Genomic DNA, 17,972 nt, shown 5'->3' on the forward strand with positions numbered 1-17,972 from the left:
CCTTTTTTTTAGATATATGTTACTATCTAATATCTCGGCGGCCTTTGTGGCGCACCGGTAGTGCGCTTGTCTGTGACACAGTGGGTCCCGGGTTCGAATCCCGGTATGGGCATAATGAGAAACGAACATTTCCTTATAAGTTTTTTATAATTATTTGTTATAAAATATAGTATCGTTAAGTTAGATCTCATAACAGAAGTTTGGAACTAACTTCGATCCTCATTCAATTTGTGTAATTTATCCCGTATACATTTATTATTTATCTTCTATATATATAAAACTCTTCCGTTACTGAGTGACTGACTGACAGACAACGCACAGTCGAAACTACTGGTCGTAGACAGCTGAAATTTGGAATGTAGGTTCCTTGGGATATGTAGGGGAGCACTAAGAAAGGATTTTTGGAAATTCAACCCCCAAGGGGGGGAAAAGGGGTAAAAACGTTTCTATGAAAAATCTTATTCCTTGGGTTTATAAACTTGAAACTTGGCATGAACACGTACATAGGCAAGTAAATATGTTTGACATTATAAGTTTTTTCAAACTACCCTCCAATCGTGATTTAGGGGGTGCGATTGGGTGACTGATTTATTAACGCACAGCCGAAACCGCTCGGTATAGGAGTCTGAGATTTTGAACAGAGGTTCCTTTAGTAACATAAGTGAGCACTAAGAAGGGATTTTTGAAATGTCAACCCCCAAGGGGGGGAAACGGGATAAACTGAGCCGGGGCTGCGGGAAAGTTCTACCGAGATACCGTGGCCCCGGAACGCAAAGGGCAACTGAAGGAACGAGGTGGGTTTTAGTCAGTAAAAGTCTGACACTCCCTTCCGTTCCACCCAGAGCGGGAGAGGTCATTTGATGATTTCCCATCCTTAAAAAAAAAAGACTTTATATGACAACTTTCAGTCGTCTCTTTAACATACATAATTATGTACATACATGCATAACATTAATAACATCACGCCTTTAAATCCCTATTTTGTGTTAACACTACCCATACAAACAGCTAAAAGGAAACAAGTGAAGAGACGAAATTTGTCCGCATCCATTTTCACCTAAATTCTTAACGTAAATGAGATTTAGGTACTTTTTATTAACAGGTCAACCTAATAGCCTCACATGTACGTATAACTTCGTAAGAATTTTCTTTCAACTCCTAACCGTTGAGGAGTTGTACCTTCCATCATCAGCTCATTCACATGGGATGATGACTATCAGACGCAAATACTTAAACAGATCGATTTCAAACATTCCCCATTAGAAAGCTACATCATCCCTGAGTAACACAGGCTATATTTAATTCCAGTTGTAACAAGATTTCAGCCTGTGGAAGAAAAAGCCCTGTCGAGATCATTAAAAAACGCTATATATAACCGAATTACACGTGGGCGAAGCCGCGGGCGGAAAGCTAGTTCAATCTAAATGAATCTTTAGGCGAGCCTCTATGTGTTTTGTATCTATTTATTCATTCGTCTACCGTGTTTACCCTCCCAACGTGTTTGTCCTTGTGTTATTTCTGTTAAATTATGCTCTTTCAATCAAATACGCAAACAATCTTCTTTGCCATCACCTGCCCGCCCGAGCGTATAGAACGCTTTTGAACAAAATATAGAAGCTACAGAAAGACCCCTGTGTGACTCCCGGCAGAGTAGTAAGTAATACATACATAAATACATACTTGGTAAGCAAAGACTTTGTCATACCACTTGCCTCTCAATGCATAATGTTATTGTTAAAATTTGGGCACCACTTCCAAATCCCTTAGTTACATTGTTTTGCATTAAATAGAAAAAGTGTCAAGAAGCAAAAAATCCGCCGCCTACATATATATTTTAAACTAAATTAAGTTACGGGTAATTGTCTTCACATGTCTGCCCCATCGAAACAAGAATGTTCTAACGCATATTCCAATTTTAGAGACCCTGATCTAAAGAGTAATTATTTAAATGTCTCATCTGGTCGTCCCTTAATGCGCGACCCTGGTCAAGGGTACAAACAAATCAGTGTGAAAGCATGCGCGGACAGATCGCTCGAACTTGGCATTGAAGGGCCGTAATGGTATTGGAAGGGAATGTAATGAGTTGTGTCTGTCTGGTACTTTATACACCGCATGCCAATGTTGATTTAGAAATGCTGTTGTGGGATAAGGGCCGGTCCTTTATGACATACCTACATGCATAAAATTACATCTTTCTTGGAGGGGTAGGCGAAAACTACACCTTTACACTCTGCTTACGTCTTTCGCTTCATCTACATTAATTCTTTTATTTTTAATGACACATAAAATCAAATGTATACCTCCAGGTTTCTTTTCAGAAAGGAGCCAGGATAAACGATCGGATGATGGAAAGAAGTACTGGCAAAAGTATTTTTACAAAATCGAAGCATACGTAATAGATATAGATTTCAACGAGTAGTACCTTTGATACGTGCTTCATTGATGCCCCACGTGTCTGGATTCATGTACTATTAAAACTTCTGTGGTACTAAGAAAAACCTAGATTTAATAGTCAATTCCTGATTTTAGCCGTCGCGTAGCATTATATTATACATTTTCGAACCATTATCATTCATTTCATTTTCGAATATAATATATATTTTCGAATCATGTTACAATGATCGAGCGACTCTCGGCAACCACGGATCATGGTACGTTACGGGCGTGTTTTATACCTGTATTATTTATAAATCGCCAATTTCTGTTCAATAAGGACGCAGCCTTACTCCGCATTCCATGTTTGATGGCAGCGGTTGAGTGGGATTAGAGAATTATGTCTGGATTACTGAGCTGATGCCCCGTGTTTAAAGGGATCTGTTACAAGGCGGGATTATGCGGTACTTATTTGTCATTAGTATAGGTGTTAACACTTTATAAATACACTAGAAAATAGGCTTTTATTTAAATTGTTTTCAATAATTTGTATCTTAATTTTGAAACGATTTAATGTTCCCTCTACTTTTAATTTTCATTTGTTTTTCATTAGATCGAACTTTTTACAAATGTTATGTTAATTAACTACTATACAAATTTCTGTGAAAAATATACATAGGTATGTATTACCTTTTTGTTCACTTATTGTTTTGACACAAATTTGACATTGTTAAATGTGTCAACACTTTATAAATACATTAGGTTTTATTTAATTTGTTTTCGTTAAGGCATCAAGAAATAATATGTCGTATGTACCATTATGGAGGTAAATTTTTTGGCATATAGTCAACGTCAGAGAAAACTTACCTTCTTTGGTTTTAGTTTGTATGAAAATGGTGTCACGTTTCTTTGCAGTTGACTGTTCATACATATCATCACGACTTCCGGGGTATATCGATTGCGGGGTAAACAGATCGTATAATCTTGAAAAGACAGAAAGGCCATGTTCAGTTAATGACTGTACCTTTGCCTAATGGGGAACATATTATTATTGCTTTCACTAAATCTATCTAGATAGATAGATAGATAGATAGATTTTAGTGTTCAGTTTTTATGGACCGCAATATATGCAGAAGTAACTGTGTCACCTTTTACGGCTAACCAGTGAGGTGAACAAACTGTCGAATTTTGACGAGAAAAGCCAAAGGCTTTTACTGAAATTGGAATGAATCTTTATTCGTTTTTTATTAGATCGAACTTAACTGTTATACAAATTTCTGTGAAAAAATATACCAACTACCTTATTATTTACTTATCGTTTTGGTTACACGTACATATTAAATTCATATTAATGTTACAATCTACAATTTTCCTTCCAAATAAGGATAAAAATATCACATCAAAATATCATTACGCGAGGAACATCCCACATATTATGCTTGTTCATCCTTGATGGAGCACGCGGGTATATTTCTACATTTAGGAAGCTAATATAGCGGGCAATAAAGAATGGGGATGGCCCATCTATTATTTACGTAATTAATCTGTACATACATACATATAATCATGTCTATATCTTGGGGGGGGGAGACAGAGACCAGTCTTGAAAAGACTTATAGGCTATATTCAGCTGTTTGGCTTACCTAATGATAGAATTGAGATTGATATAGAGAAATGTTGCTAGCTCATCGCCTAAAAAGAATCACAAGATTGTAAGCCTATCCCTTAGTCGCCTTTTACGACATCTATGGGTTGTAGTGGTCTTATTATATTTTGGTTTGGTGCCGGGAACCACACGGCGTGAATTAATTAATCTGTACATAAGTACATTAATATAATCACGTGTGTGGAGTGCACTCCTATGGAGTAGACAGAGTAAGTGATCTTTTAAAACTTAAACTAATTTATTTAGCTTTGATCTAAAAATATCTTGCTTTTCAGCTTTTCCACCGAAAATATATGCCTTAAATGTGATTATAGTCGACATGTATGTACATATATTATAACACTTACTTTGACGGTTACTTACAATGTGTTAAGCTTAATATATACTTACTGGCGTTTAATTTTAACATGGGTTAAACAAATAATTTGCCTGTAACCTTTATCATACCGACGTAAGTAAACGTGTTATTGTGTCTTGTGCAACTAGCTAGAGCCCGGGGGTCCAATTCTTTGTGTATGTGTCAAAATGGTTAAGTCCTACTAATATTATAAATGCGAAAGTTTGTATGTATGTCAGTATGGATGTTGTTAATCTTTCACGCAAAAACTACTGAACTTGAATTACGATGAAAGGTATGTAGGTAGCTGAAGACCCAAAATAATATATAGGCTACTATACTTTTTATCTTAGAGTTCCCGCGGGATTGATAGTTTCCATGCGGACGAAGTCGCGGGCGGCCTCTAGTAATGTTATAAAAAAATCTCTACAAAAATGTGAGCGTGGTCATCTTATCTCAACATTTGAGCAACGGTTGTGGAACGGATGAGGTGTCCGAGAAAAAGATTGATGCCCCGGTCTATCCTACCGCGGCCGTGTTCAGTGATTATAATATTATTTAAACGGCCTCTGTGGCGCAGCGGTAGTACGCTCGTCTGTGACACCGGAGGTCCCGGGTTCGAATCCCGGCCAGGGCATGATGAGAAAAGAACTTTTTCTGATTGGCCTTGGTCTTGGATGTTTATCTATATAAGTATTTATTATAAAATATAGTATCGTTTAGTTAGTATCACGTAACACGAGTCTCTTACTTCGAGGCTAACTCAATCTGTGTAGTCCCGTATATATTTATTTATCATATTTAATACAAAAAGACTATTCCAAGTATGAACTACAATAACTTTATCTTCATTCTTATTGCATAACTAACAACATTTTCGACCTTACTTCGAGGCTAACTCAGTCAGTGTTATTTGTCTCGTATATATTTATTTATTTATTTAAATGATTCTGTACATTACTTTCCTGCACATTACCTGAACCTGCACAGAACCTGCACATTCATATATGTAACTGAATGAGTAACCATGGTTAACGTTGAGTTGCATATATGGGAGGTATGGGTTAGGTTGCCCTGCAAAGGTTTCGGAGGTTAGACTGGAGACAATATCAACCTGACCTTAGTGACAATTCGGGATTGTGAACAAATTGAAGAACGAAACCAGGTACAATGTCATCTAAATGATAATTTTTAACCGACTTCAAAAAAGGTGGAGGTTCTCAATTAGTCGGAATCTTTTTTTTTAAACATATATTTACTCGTATGTGGATGGTATACGATTATAAAAAAATTTTTGTTATTTTGTGAGAAAGGTGAATGTTCTTCAACTTGTTTGTTTTTGTAAGTAACTTCTTTTTTTCTTACCTATATTAAACTTGTTATTTGTCCTTTTTGTTTGAAACGAAGACTGTGAAGATTTTATTTTGTTATATAACAATTCCTTGCCAAATACTTTAAAAGGTTTACTACTACCGTTGTATTATTGGTGTAAATAAATTGATAAATAAATTAACGCTGGTGTACGCTCTGTTGTAATATATATTGCAAAGTAAAAATAGTAACAATCGTGTGCAATTTGATTCATTCAATATTAAGAAGCAATCTCGCCGATTCCCGTCTCTCATTGGAGCAAAACTTTCAGTACAACTGGCGTAAGACTATGAATTCTTTATTCCTTAATATTTTTTCTTAATATGAGAAACAATATCGGTGATGAATTTTTAAATAGCGAGAATATATCTCAAGTTTAATCAAGACAATCAAAAAGAGGCGACTATTCTTAAAATCAGAAGTTGTTCTACAAAAATCAAAGAGAAATTCTAAAGGCGAGCTGCAAAATCAAAATTATTCTATTGACTTCGAGTTCTACGTAATTATTGGCTGCGTTTAACACGTTAAGTCTATGTTAACTTTTTCAAGAGCGAATATAAAGGAAAGCATGTTAATATTAAAATTTTAATACATACATACATATAATCATGTCTATATCCCTTGCGGGGTAGACAGAGCCAACAGTCTTGTAAAAACTAATAGGCCAAGTTCAGCTATTTGGCTTTAGATAGAATTGAGATTCAAATAGTCACAGGCAAATAGCCCATCGCCTAAAAAAAAGAATTCCAAGTTTATAAGCCTACCCCTTAGTCGCCTTTTACGCCATCCATGGGAGAGAGATGGAATGGTCATATTCGATTTTATATTGGTGCCGGGACCCACACGGCACAAATTTTAATACATTTATGGATTTTTATGTCCCATGAACTACATGAGAACGAATTAGTTTCTATCTATAAAAATTAATAGTAATTCTTAAAATAATTTTTTTAATATAAAACGAAGTAGGTCAAAAGCGGAATAATTTCTATTTTTAGTAAAATTGCGTTCTTTCATGACAAGTATTAATGATCGGAGAAAAGAGTTTGCCATTAAAATAAAAGGGAAAACAAATTCAGGTTCCTTAAGTTATTTTCATTAGTATTTTCTGACCAAACTCTTTCTACGAAGTTTTATCAAAATCTATAAGTAGGTAATAATCTAAATCGTACTGACTTAAGTTCATACATTTGGAATTGCAAGAACCCATATATACATACATATAATCTCGTTTATAGCCCATGCGCGGTATAGTGAGCCAACTGTCTTGCAAAGACTGAAAGATGAAAGGTCACGTTCAGCGGTATGGCTTAATATTGGAATTTGATTAAAATAGTGACAGGTTGCTAGCCTATCGCCTACAAGAGGAATCTCAAATTTATAAGCCTATCCCTTAATCGCCGTTAACGCCATCCATGGGAATGATTTGGAGTGGTTCTATTCTAATGTGTCGGAAACCACAAGGCACCACTTATCTATTCTACAAAAAACTCGACCTGAGGGGCCAGATTATTTTGCTAGATCATATGGCATATACCGTTACTTCTTGAAAATCATTCGTATCTAGCGCAGAATAAATCTTAGGCATTGTATTTTAAAAAATAATTGGTATGTTTATGCCAGTAGTCTAAAAGTTATAATGCGGGAACTGCTGACATGTTTAATTTTGTTGCAGCCTCCTTCAGAAGGTGAGCTAGCAGCACCAGCAAGCGTGGTCAGCCGCATGCACAGGCTGAGGAACCTTCGGAAAGGCATCAAGGTAAATGTTCTACATCAAATGTGCTTACATTGCCACCAGTGTCGCCAAAGCAGAGTAGTACCTTACAAAAAACTACTGTAAAGATCCCCTTAAAAACTGTACTTACTTTTTTCGAGATGTTGTGGTTAATTTTTAGTGACCAATGAAATTTATTTTTAGTGACCAATGCTCTTTCTTCGGTAAAATTAGATTTTTGTTCCCCACGAGATTCTTTGTCGAATGCCCTTTCACAGCGGTCCCAGACAGGACGGTAATAAATGAACTAAGGCCAAAAATATCATAGTATTTATGTTTACATAGGTGTATGGAACTCAATACCTTATTTCTTTGCAGCCTCAAACGCTATTCAACGACAAGGGGAAGTACCCGACTTTGACACGCATGTCATACTGCCAGTGCCGACTTCCACACGTCTTTACAAGCGTGTTCGAACGGTTCGGCTGGGCACACGTCGCGCTCTTACTGGACAAGTCTGACCTGTTCTCTCTTACTGTCGGTGGGTACTAACACTAACGTATGTCTTGCTGCTAGTGTTGCACAAGTACGCCAACGTGTTCGAGTGTTTGGACTGGGCACACGTCGCGCTCTTACTGGACAAGTCTGACCTGTTCTCTCTTACTGTCGGTGGGTACTATAACTAACGTACGTCTTACTGCTAGTGTTGTGCAAGTACGCCAGCGTGTTCGAGTGTTTGGACTGGGCGGACGTCGCGCTCTTACTGGACAAGTCTGATCTGTTCTCTCTTACTGTCGGTGGGTACCAACACTAACGTACGTCTTACTGCCAGTATTGTACAAGAACGCTAGCGTGTTCGAGTGTTTGGACTGGGCGCACGTCTTACTATTTTTGGACGAGTCTGATCTGTTCTCTCTTACTGTCGGTGGGTACCAACACTAACGTACGTCTTACTGCCAGTATTGTACAAGTACGCTAGCGTGTTCGAGTGTTTGGACTGGGCGCACGTCTTACTATTTTTGGACGAGTCTGATCTGTTCTCTCTTACTGTCGGTGGGTACCAACACTAACGTACGTCTTACTGCCAGTATTGTACAAGTACGCTAGCGTGTTCGAGTGTTTGGACTGGGCGCACGTCGTTCTATTTTTGGACGAGTCTGATCTGTTCTCTCTTACTGTCGGTGGGTGCTAAAACTAACGTATGTCTTACTGCCAGTGTTGCACAAGTACGCCAGCGTGTTCGAGTGTTTGGACTGGGCGCACGTCGTACTATTTTTGGACGAGTCTGATCTGTTCTCTCTTACTGTCGGTGGGTACCAACACTAACGTACGTCTTATTGCCAGTATTGTACAAGTACGCTAACGTGTTCGAACGGTTCGGCTGGGCACACGTCGCGCTCTTACTGGACAAGTCTGATCTGTTCTCTCTTACTGTCGGTGGGTACTAACACTAACGTATGTCTTACTGCCAGTATTGTTCAAGTACGCTAGCGTGTTCGAGTGTTTGGACTGGGCACACGTCGCGCTCTTACTGGACAAGTCTGATCTGTTCTCTCTTACTGTCGGTGGGTACTAACACTAACGTATGTCTTACTGCCAGTATTGTTCAAGTACGCTAGCGTGTTCGAGTGTTTGGACTGGGCACACGTCGCGCTCTTACTGGACAAGTCTGACCTGTTCTCTCTTACTGTCGGTGGGTACCAACACTAACGTACGTCTTACTGCTAGTGTTGCACAAGCACGCCAGCGTGTTCGAGTGTTTGGACTGGGCGCACGTCGCGCTCTTACTGGACAAGTCTGACCTGTTCCCTCTTACTGTCGGTGGGTACCAACACTAACGTACGTCTTACTGCTAGTGTTGCACAAGCACGCCAGCGTGTTCGAGTGTTTGGACTGGGCGCACGTCGCGCTCTTACTGGACAAGTCTGACCTGTTCCCTCTTACTGTCGGTGGGTACTAACACAACGTATGTCTTACTGCCAGTATTGTTCAAGTACGCTAGCGTGTTCGAGTGTTTGGACTGGGCACACGTCGCGCTCTTACTGGACAAGTCTGATCTGTTCTCTCTTTCTGTTGGTGGGTACTATAACTAATGTACAGTCAACGGCAGAGGAATACATTACCATCAGTACATACAAATTACAGGATGAGGTTTCACTGTCGTTGATTTTATGTAGGGTTGACAAAGATTTATATGAATAAAAAAATTAAGAACAATACGATTAAGGTCTATCCGCTATTATATATATCGTTGATTTTAAATGAATAGGTTTTGAAATTAGTAATAGCTGCTTTCTCGTGAAATATGTATTAGGAACTTTTGATTATCCTGACCTCTAACAAATGTGTGATTATGTAAAATATTGTTCTACATTTGGGAATAAGTTGGCAAAACTAATTTTACAACGACAAACTACATTAATTAAATAGAGTGGTTTGTGATTTATTGTGTATGAATTAAGTTTATTAAAAAAGTAATTTGTTGGTCAAATCAATGAAGGAAAAAACCTTAGATAAAATCTCCGTAGGTAATTTTCAAATTACCTTGGTAAATGTCAGCCAACCTTTACCCTCGGTTCAAAGAGGAGAGGTTAAAATTGTCGACGATCCCAAGATTACAAAAGAGGCTTTGAAAGAGAGATTTTGCCCCGTGTGTGTTCTACCTTTTATTCAATCGGATGTGCTCAGGGTTGCCAACTATGTGAATGAGAAATCTGAAAGGTGAAATGAAAATCAGTTCAAATAAACATTAGTGTACTATTTGCACTGGTAACGTTATGAAATAAAAATATGAAGGGAACATTTCGGAAAGACGTCTGATTTTATGTAAGTATGTATGTTTTAAACTTTTTATTGGAAAGAATGGTACTTGAATTTACGACAGGTAGGTATTGTGAAATCTAAGTTGTGTTTTTGATGCTAAAACTTATGACTTTTAATGGTATTCCGGAAGTGTTGGCAGCCCTGGATGTGCTCCGGGAAATTGTTTGACATGTTTCTAAAGGCTTCCATTATCACACCTCTTTGCAACATCGGAACACTCTTTGTAAAGAATCTCCTGTGTACAAATGATTAGGTCCCCGAAAAGGTTTCTTCTTTTGGTTTTCCCGAGGGAATGCGACATGGGATTCTTCACAAAAGACGCGAAAAATGCGCATTACATACATTTTATTTGAGAAATTATTTAATACGTACTAAAGTACCTAATATGTGTAAAAAGTTTTCTTTCGATTTATGAATTGACTTTGGAATTATGAAGAGTGGACTTGTTGAAATATTTATGTTAAGTAATTGATATTTATGTCTGATATCGAAGTCACATATCTTACGTAATATTTATTCGTTCAGGCAAAAGTTTGGAGTGGGGGCTTCGGAAAGAGGGAATATTGAAGGCTGTCAGGGAGTTGGACGGCAACGAGAGGGAATCTTGCGAGGCCCTACTCAAGGATGTCAGCATGTACGCCCGAGGTGAGTGAAGGAAACAGAAGATGTTTTATTTTGCTTTAATTAGTTTCAGTCTGAATGTGTAGTTGGTACGCCAGAGTTTACATAACAGTACAGTTAACTTACTATGAAAAAACATGTTCAGCTGTAGCGATAAAAAAAAAAAGCTACATTTCTGAAAAACTTAGATTTCTAAGGTTTTTCCCAATGGGGAATTAACATGTTTAAAACTTTCTGGAACTTAGGGACTATGTTTTCTGTTTTTGTGAGAAAATCGTCAACTGGGACTAAGTGTAGACTCATAATGTTGTAAGTAAATAGAATATCTAATGAAATTATTCGTTTTCGCGAAGTCGGTGAGGTCTACGGGTAAACTTGGGGTAAAGATACCTACATTTTTGTATCAATGTTTGTAACTCTATAACTTTCGAACTGTAGGTATATCTAGTACTACTCTACTAATATATCGTTAGTGACGTTAGAAAATACTGTACGATTTATATATCTACTAACAGTTAAGTAGGTATATAACTCGTACAGTATTTTAGTAGGCGCACTCCAGTGAGTGCATCCGCGACTCCGCACGCGTGGAATGAAAAAACTCCACAATTTTTGTTCTCCATATTCAGTGGTTTGGGCCGTGCGTTCATTTATCTGTCAATAAGTTTCCTCCAAGGGTTCAATCTGTATTGGATGTTTGTTTTGTTAATTATCTGGTTATTGACAAGGTGCGGTGCGTTAATTAGCATTTAACCAGGTTACCAGTTGCTCAATTGGAAATTCTCTTGATCATATGAAATAAAACGGAATGATGAAATGAACACTCAAATTGCGAAAACACAACCATCAAGAAATGAGATATATGGTAGAAAAATGCAATAGTCTGAATTATAATCAATGTCTTTCAGTTAATGTTAGGGTGATGAAGTTAAGTAAGATTAACTGCTGAAAATCTCAACGACCTTAAGCCGTTAAAAATAATGATTCTTTGCAGATATTTAAATGAGAGTAGGAATTATGAAGTAATATCTTATCCAAATAGCCAAATCGTTTTTGTATCGAGAAACAGAAAGAAATCTCTTCCAGCCAAGCTCATTAAAGGTTGAAGGCTAAGATTTTTCTCGACAAATTCAAGTGTCTGACGTCGCGGAAAGTTCAAAGTCTGTGTTCATTGGCTCGAGAGCGCACTCGACACAGTGACGTGGGCAGCGATTCAGCCCTCCAATCACGACGCGAAGCGAATTACGATACTATGGTAGTGGAAATCGCATTTCAGCCGAATTTTAGTGAATTTGTTTACTGAACTGACATGCATAGAGTATAATACTATAAATTTTTCCTACTAAAAAGTGTTTATTTACGACCATTAATTTAAATAGTTCAGGCAACTTCATAATGCGCCACAATCTGAAAATGAACTTACAAATAATATAAGTAGTTATGTAAATCATTATAAAATCGAAATCCAATTACACTACTAAATTAGGAAACTTTTAAAATGTTCTTAGTTTTAGAATAATTTTCTAATAGTTACACCACCCTAATTTTCTTTAGAGACGTTTAATGGGAAACTCTTAATTTGCTTGAAAATAACAATAAGTAATCCCTTTAGTCATTACCCGTTACGACTCCTTCTCCATTACAACTGTTATGCAGTTGACGAAGCATAAAGTGAGCTTTCATTTGCATTTCTGTAAGCAAGATTTGTTTGAATAAATGATTATTCAAACGAATTATTGTAGTTAGAAGTTTTTTAATTAACAACAAGCCAATAGTTTTAATAAACGTGTAATAGGCCACAATTTGTGTCATGAAGTTTTCATACATACTCACGTCTTTGTCCCTTACGGAAAAACAGAGCCATCATTTTACGAAAAAACTAAGTAATTGAGATTCAAATAGTGACGGGTTGTTAGCCCATTGCCTAAAAGAAGAATCCCAAGTTTATTAGCTTTTCCCTTGATTGACTTTTACAATCTGCACGGAAAGGGATTGGTCGCTTTGCTGAAATACGACTTTCTTCCTCCTGGCGTTGGTCCCGCCTAGTTACATCCGCACCTCTGGAGCACCTCTAGACTGGAACACGACATCATAAATTTAAAAATATACATATTATGTATGGAGTGTAAAAGACAAATGCAGTCTCTCAAAAACAATTATACCTACAACGTAATTATGCATAAATATTCCATTTTGTTTGAGGGTCATTCACTTCACCGTTGTTCGTTCATTTGTCTCCCGAGCTGAAATGAAAATTAAGTTCAAATGTAATTTGAAATTCCCTGTATTTCTAGCTAATTAACAAAAGTCTCTCACAATGATACATGTATGTGTTAACGAAAATGTGCATACAACTGCATAATTACATTCAGTCCTTATTATGCTGTAAAAGAAACGGTGAGAAAGAAACTATTTAGGTACGGTGCGAGGACTCACTAACTGTCTTTATTACTTATGGCCTACAACGACTACAACATTTTTAGGACTGAAAAATATTTAAATAAATTATGAAGCTTTTGGTTCTGGCTACCCCGTAAGGAACAAAGACGTGATATATTTATGTATGTTAGAAATCCCGTTTAGACCAATAATTATAATACAGTAGAAAACTAAAAATTAAATAAAAAAATAATTAAATTTTAGGTGCATGCATATGTGTATTTGATGTCATGTTTTCTTCGGAGCACGGTGTTTTAGAATTCGATATGTTCAGATTTTTTATTGCATACATTTGTTGATATTATACAAACCTCGAAGTTATAACTTGATATAGAAAGGGTGTCCCTGAAGGGAATGACATGATGTAGTCCGATTTTTTTGAATAATTATGACTTCGCATAATTTTGTTAAAATTTCGAGTCAAGAAACACTTATTTTCGACATTGATGAGGAAATATAGTCAGAATCTAATTAGACAAAAGTGAAAGGAGCCTCTGCCGTGTTGTCATTAGCGAAGGGCGTCAAGAAGCTTTTATCACTCAAGTCAAATATTGGCCCTTTCATGGCTACATAATTCTTACTCCTAAGTGGTTGGTATTTATACAGCTCTAGATAAAGGTCTACACTAATTTTGTAAAGCAAATTCTAGGGTTAAAAAGCGCAACGACTGAGTAGGTGTTTGGAATCACTTAAAAAATATAGAATATTAAAGTGCAAGATACAATTAAAATATTCAAGCAAACTTATATCACATCACACAATGTTGTGACACCGAAAGATGTGACAAATTATTTATTGATGTTTTACAAGCCCCACAATGATGAATACACAATTTTCTTTTTTTTCTGTCTGTATCTGCCTACCCCTCCGGGAAAGAGGCGTGAGTTTATGTATGTATGTATCTGCCTACACTTTTAATTTTAATTCTGTGCAAGTAGGTATTTTATTGATGTTAATATAATAACGACGTTATAAAATGTGAAAAGACTTCTTTAATTTTTTGCATTACGGATGGATTTTTGTGTTATTACCTTTTTGTCGCCAAATAATGATTTTGTTTCTATAAATTCTAGATTATCTTAATACGCACCGCTATATTTTCACAATTTATTCACTACTCGTAGTAACAGGATACTACGGCCTCGCCCATAATATTTATGCATAATTAGCTTGGGGCGACCTACTCATGATATTTAGAGGTACTTTTTATAACAAGACATTTTCAATTAATTAATTAATTATATTTTGAAAAATGGGTTTCACTATTATTCTAATTAAAATGCTCGTTCTTTCAAGCTTTGTCAAGTCATTATTTTTTACCAAGAAAAAAATTTATTGTCTTTAGAATAAATCAACCAGTGAAGAGCTTCAAAACCTTTTTAAAGTAGGGAAAATCAATTACAATTTTATTTTTCGTTATTCTTCGGTCCTAGATAAGGAAGTAGTGGAATAAACAATTTTTAATCACATGTCAAAAACATCACCATTATTTCCATACCTATAGCTTAACACACATCACTGAGTGTGTCTGCGATTGCACCCTTGTTAACTTGAGGGATTTCGGGGTTTCAATGGGTTTCTTTGTAATCTTGCTGTATATACATACATACATATATATCCACCCAATGGAGTTATAGTTCTGGGCCTATATTTTTTTCTTTATTTTACTATTTATTTTAATGCAATTTTTTTTTTATCAAACAGCATTTTTTGACATTGATTTAAATCCCGGTCAGGCTATAAAAAATAGCATCCTGAAGAAGACACAAGATAACTTAATTTTATTCCAATCTTCTATGAGCTGATTATAACGTATTTTTAAATTTTACTTTGAATCACACTATTTATAAATACTATAGGTACTATTTATATATTTATGTATTATAATTATAATTATATAAGGTAGGTTATTCGAAACGTCCGAGATAAAATTAAGGTACGGGCGCTTTAATACCTGTAACATTTTTGAATAGTACCAGCCGAGTTTAAAGACTGTATATCTAAGGTTCAGACAATTAATGTAACGGCAAGTTATCCCAAACTTAAAACGTAAATAAATTCGAGGGTACTGTGAATCAATCGCGTAACTTCATTGGTACGTCTACCCCACTTTGGGAAACTCTGCGTTAAGAAAACAATTTCTATAGTTAGATATTTTTTTAGCGACGGAATAATACACAAAGGAGGTCGTATGAGATTTTAGATAATACGCAACATGTACCTTTTTATGAAAAGGATTGTAAGGCTTTTATGAACACAAAGCGTGCCTCTATAAAAATATATAAAAAGGTCTAAGGGACAACGCTCAACTAATTTATTAAAATTCGATGTTTGATATGGATATAATTTGTCATAGCTTTCATCTTTGATTTTTTTTGTATGTTACCATTCCAATTATAAAGGAAAACCGGTTTCTAGGAGGGTTAAGTATATCTTTAAGGTGTTTTATATACTATTTATTTATTTATTTATTTATTTATTAGGCAACACAACAGACACTAACTAATAAGATACAAGGTTTCTTAATAATTAAAATTGTTCCAACTTAGCATCCTAAACGCGTATGCGCAGTTGCTTAAGCTTAATAACTAATATAAAACTTGTTATGAGCAAGCAGTTATAATAATAAAGTACTAAAATTACAAATACATACAATACAGTTAACCACAAACAATTACAAAAACAATGCCAGACTATGTACTAGATGTGGTGCAGAGAATCTTGAATATATCAGTTTTAAATTTACGTAATCTGCAATTAAATATATCAATGTCCACATTGCAGGATATCTCATTATATTTCCGGCACATCCTAGCCAATGGGTTCGAGAACGACGTATTATTTTTATAAACGGGCAGTACAAAGATAGGCAGGGTGCGACGGGGATTATATCTTATACTAATATTCAATTGAGAGAGCAATGTCGGAGAATCAATGATAGAATGGAGTATTTTAAATAAAGTTATGAGACCTTGTTGGTGACGGCGGGTACTAAGATCCGAAATGTAAAAACATTTAAGTTTTTCCTGGTATGATGAACGATTACGGCCGGGTTTGAGTCTAAAGCAAAGCAAACGGAGGAATTTTTTCTGGACACTTTCAATATGTTCCGTATGGTTTGCGTAAAGGGGCGACCAAATAACTGATCCATACTCCAAATTGCTCCTCACTAAAGAATTAAAGAGAAGGATAAGGCTTTTGACATTCTTAAAATCCTTAGTTATCCTACCAAGGAAGCCTAAGGCTTTCATAGATTTTTTGACCATATAGTCGTAGTGTCCTCTAAAAGTCAGTTTGTCATCAAAAAAGACTCCGAGATCCTTAACCATATTCTTTCGGCAAAGTGTTTGTCCTTCCAACTGGTAGCAGAAATCGATTTTGTTGTGTTTGTTGGTGAAAGAGATTACACAACATTTTTCTATGTTCAAGAACATTTTGTTGACTCTGCACCAACTTACAATTTCATCAAGATCCCGCTGAAGCAGCTTACAGTCCTGGATGTTGTTAACGTTATGGAAGATTTTAAGATCATCCGCATACAGTAAGCAATGACAAGAGAGCCTATCAACCAGATCGTTGATGAAGATTAGGAAGAACAGTGGGCCCAAGTGGGAACCTTGAGGGACACCTGAAGTAATATCAATGGGATTTGAGACATATCCTTTAACAGCCACAAGTTGGCTTCTGTTGGCAAGATACGATTTAACCCATCTTAGCACTGAGCCATGGATACCAAACCTTGCAATTTTTTGGCATAACAAATTATGGTCAACCTTGTCAAAAGCCTTGCTATAATCCGTATATATACTATCCACTTGTCCCCCCTATCAAAAACCTCACAAAGATAATGTTTATATTCTAATAAATTACTAATAGTAGATTTGTGTTTAATAAAACCATGCTGTTTATCTGAAAGCAAAGGTTGTTTTTGAAAAGGGGTTTTGGTTTAAGAAGAGACATTAATTTTTGTTTTTCGATGGTTGTTTTGATATTGTTCAATTCTACATACCTGTTGTGCTCATCTTTTGATTATTTTTTTTTCTCATTCCGTTTTACATTAATAATTTATAATCAAAATTACCTACCGCTACCAAAGCACAAGTATAGGTAGAAGACAGACGCAACAAACTTCACGGCATCGAACTCGATCTACAAATAGGCCTTAGAGGAATGTGTATCTTGACAAATAAAAATGAATACAAAATGAATTAATTACCTAAAGTTAAATTTCACAATTTATTTTAAGTAAAGTTTAGTTTAAGTATGTTTCGCAGTTCGGTAACAAAAGCTTGGACGAATGACATGATACATTTATGTCTCATCTAAAATTGTCTTCACCTTCTGACCTTCAAGCCGTGGCCTATGCCTTTATAAACACACATTAAAGGCCATTCTCAAGAGTTATGTCTTTATATCAAATGTCCGTTTTAATAGCAGAAAGTGTTGTTGTGTAGTCGACAGAAAGTTATAGCTGAAGATATAAGTTAATAATACCTTTTAATTTGGGATAAACTTATATACATATTTGTTGGTATGGTGTATGTGAAAAATATGAAAAATTTAATAGTGCCATACAATACATGCAATTTTGATCAACCGGTAATTTGACAGCTAATTTAAAACAGCAT

At 36.0% G+C, this 17,972-nt stretch overlaps 1 protein-coding gene across 1 annotated transcript in view; it reads left to right on the forward strand.

The window, feature by feature from the left end:
* Positions 1-17,972, forward strand: part of LOC106137231 (atrial natriuretic peptide receptor 1) — a 70,216-nt gene that overhangs the window by 12,850 nt on the left and 39,394 nt on the right. Inside the window, exons 3-5 of the mRNA XM_060949733.1 lie at positions 7,423-7,506; positions 7,840-8,002; positions 10,810-10,929. Of these exons, the coding sequence (XP_060805716.1) occupies positions 7,423-7,506; positions 7,840-8,002; positions 10,810-10,929 (367 nt within the window). The remainder of the gene's footprint in view (positions 1-7,422; positions 7,507-7,839; positions 8,003-10,809; positions 10,930-17,972) is intronic.

Source organism: Amyelois transitella, chromosome 19 (genome assembly GCF_032362555.1).
Source record: "Amyelois transitella isolate CPQ chromosome 19, ilAmyTran1.1, whole genome shotgun sequence".
In the NCBI taxonomy this organism is placed as follows: Eukaryota; Metazoa; Arthropoda; class Insecta; order Lepidoptera; family Pyralidae; genus Amyelois; species Amyelois transitella.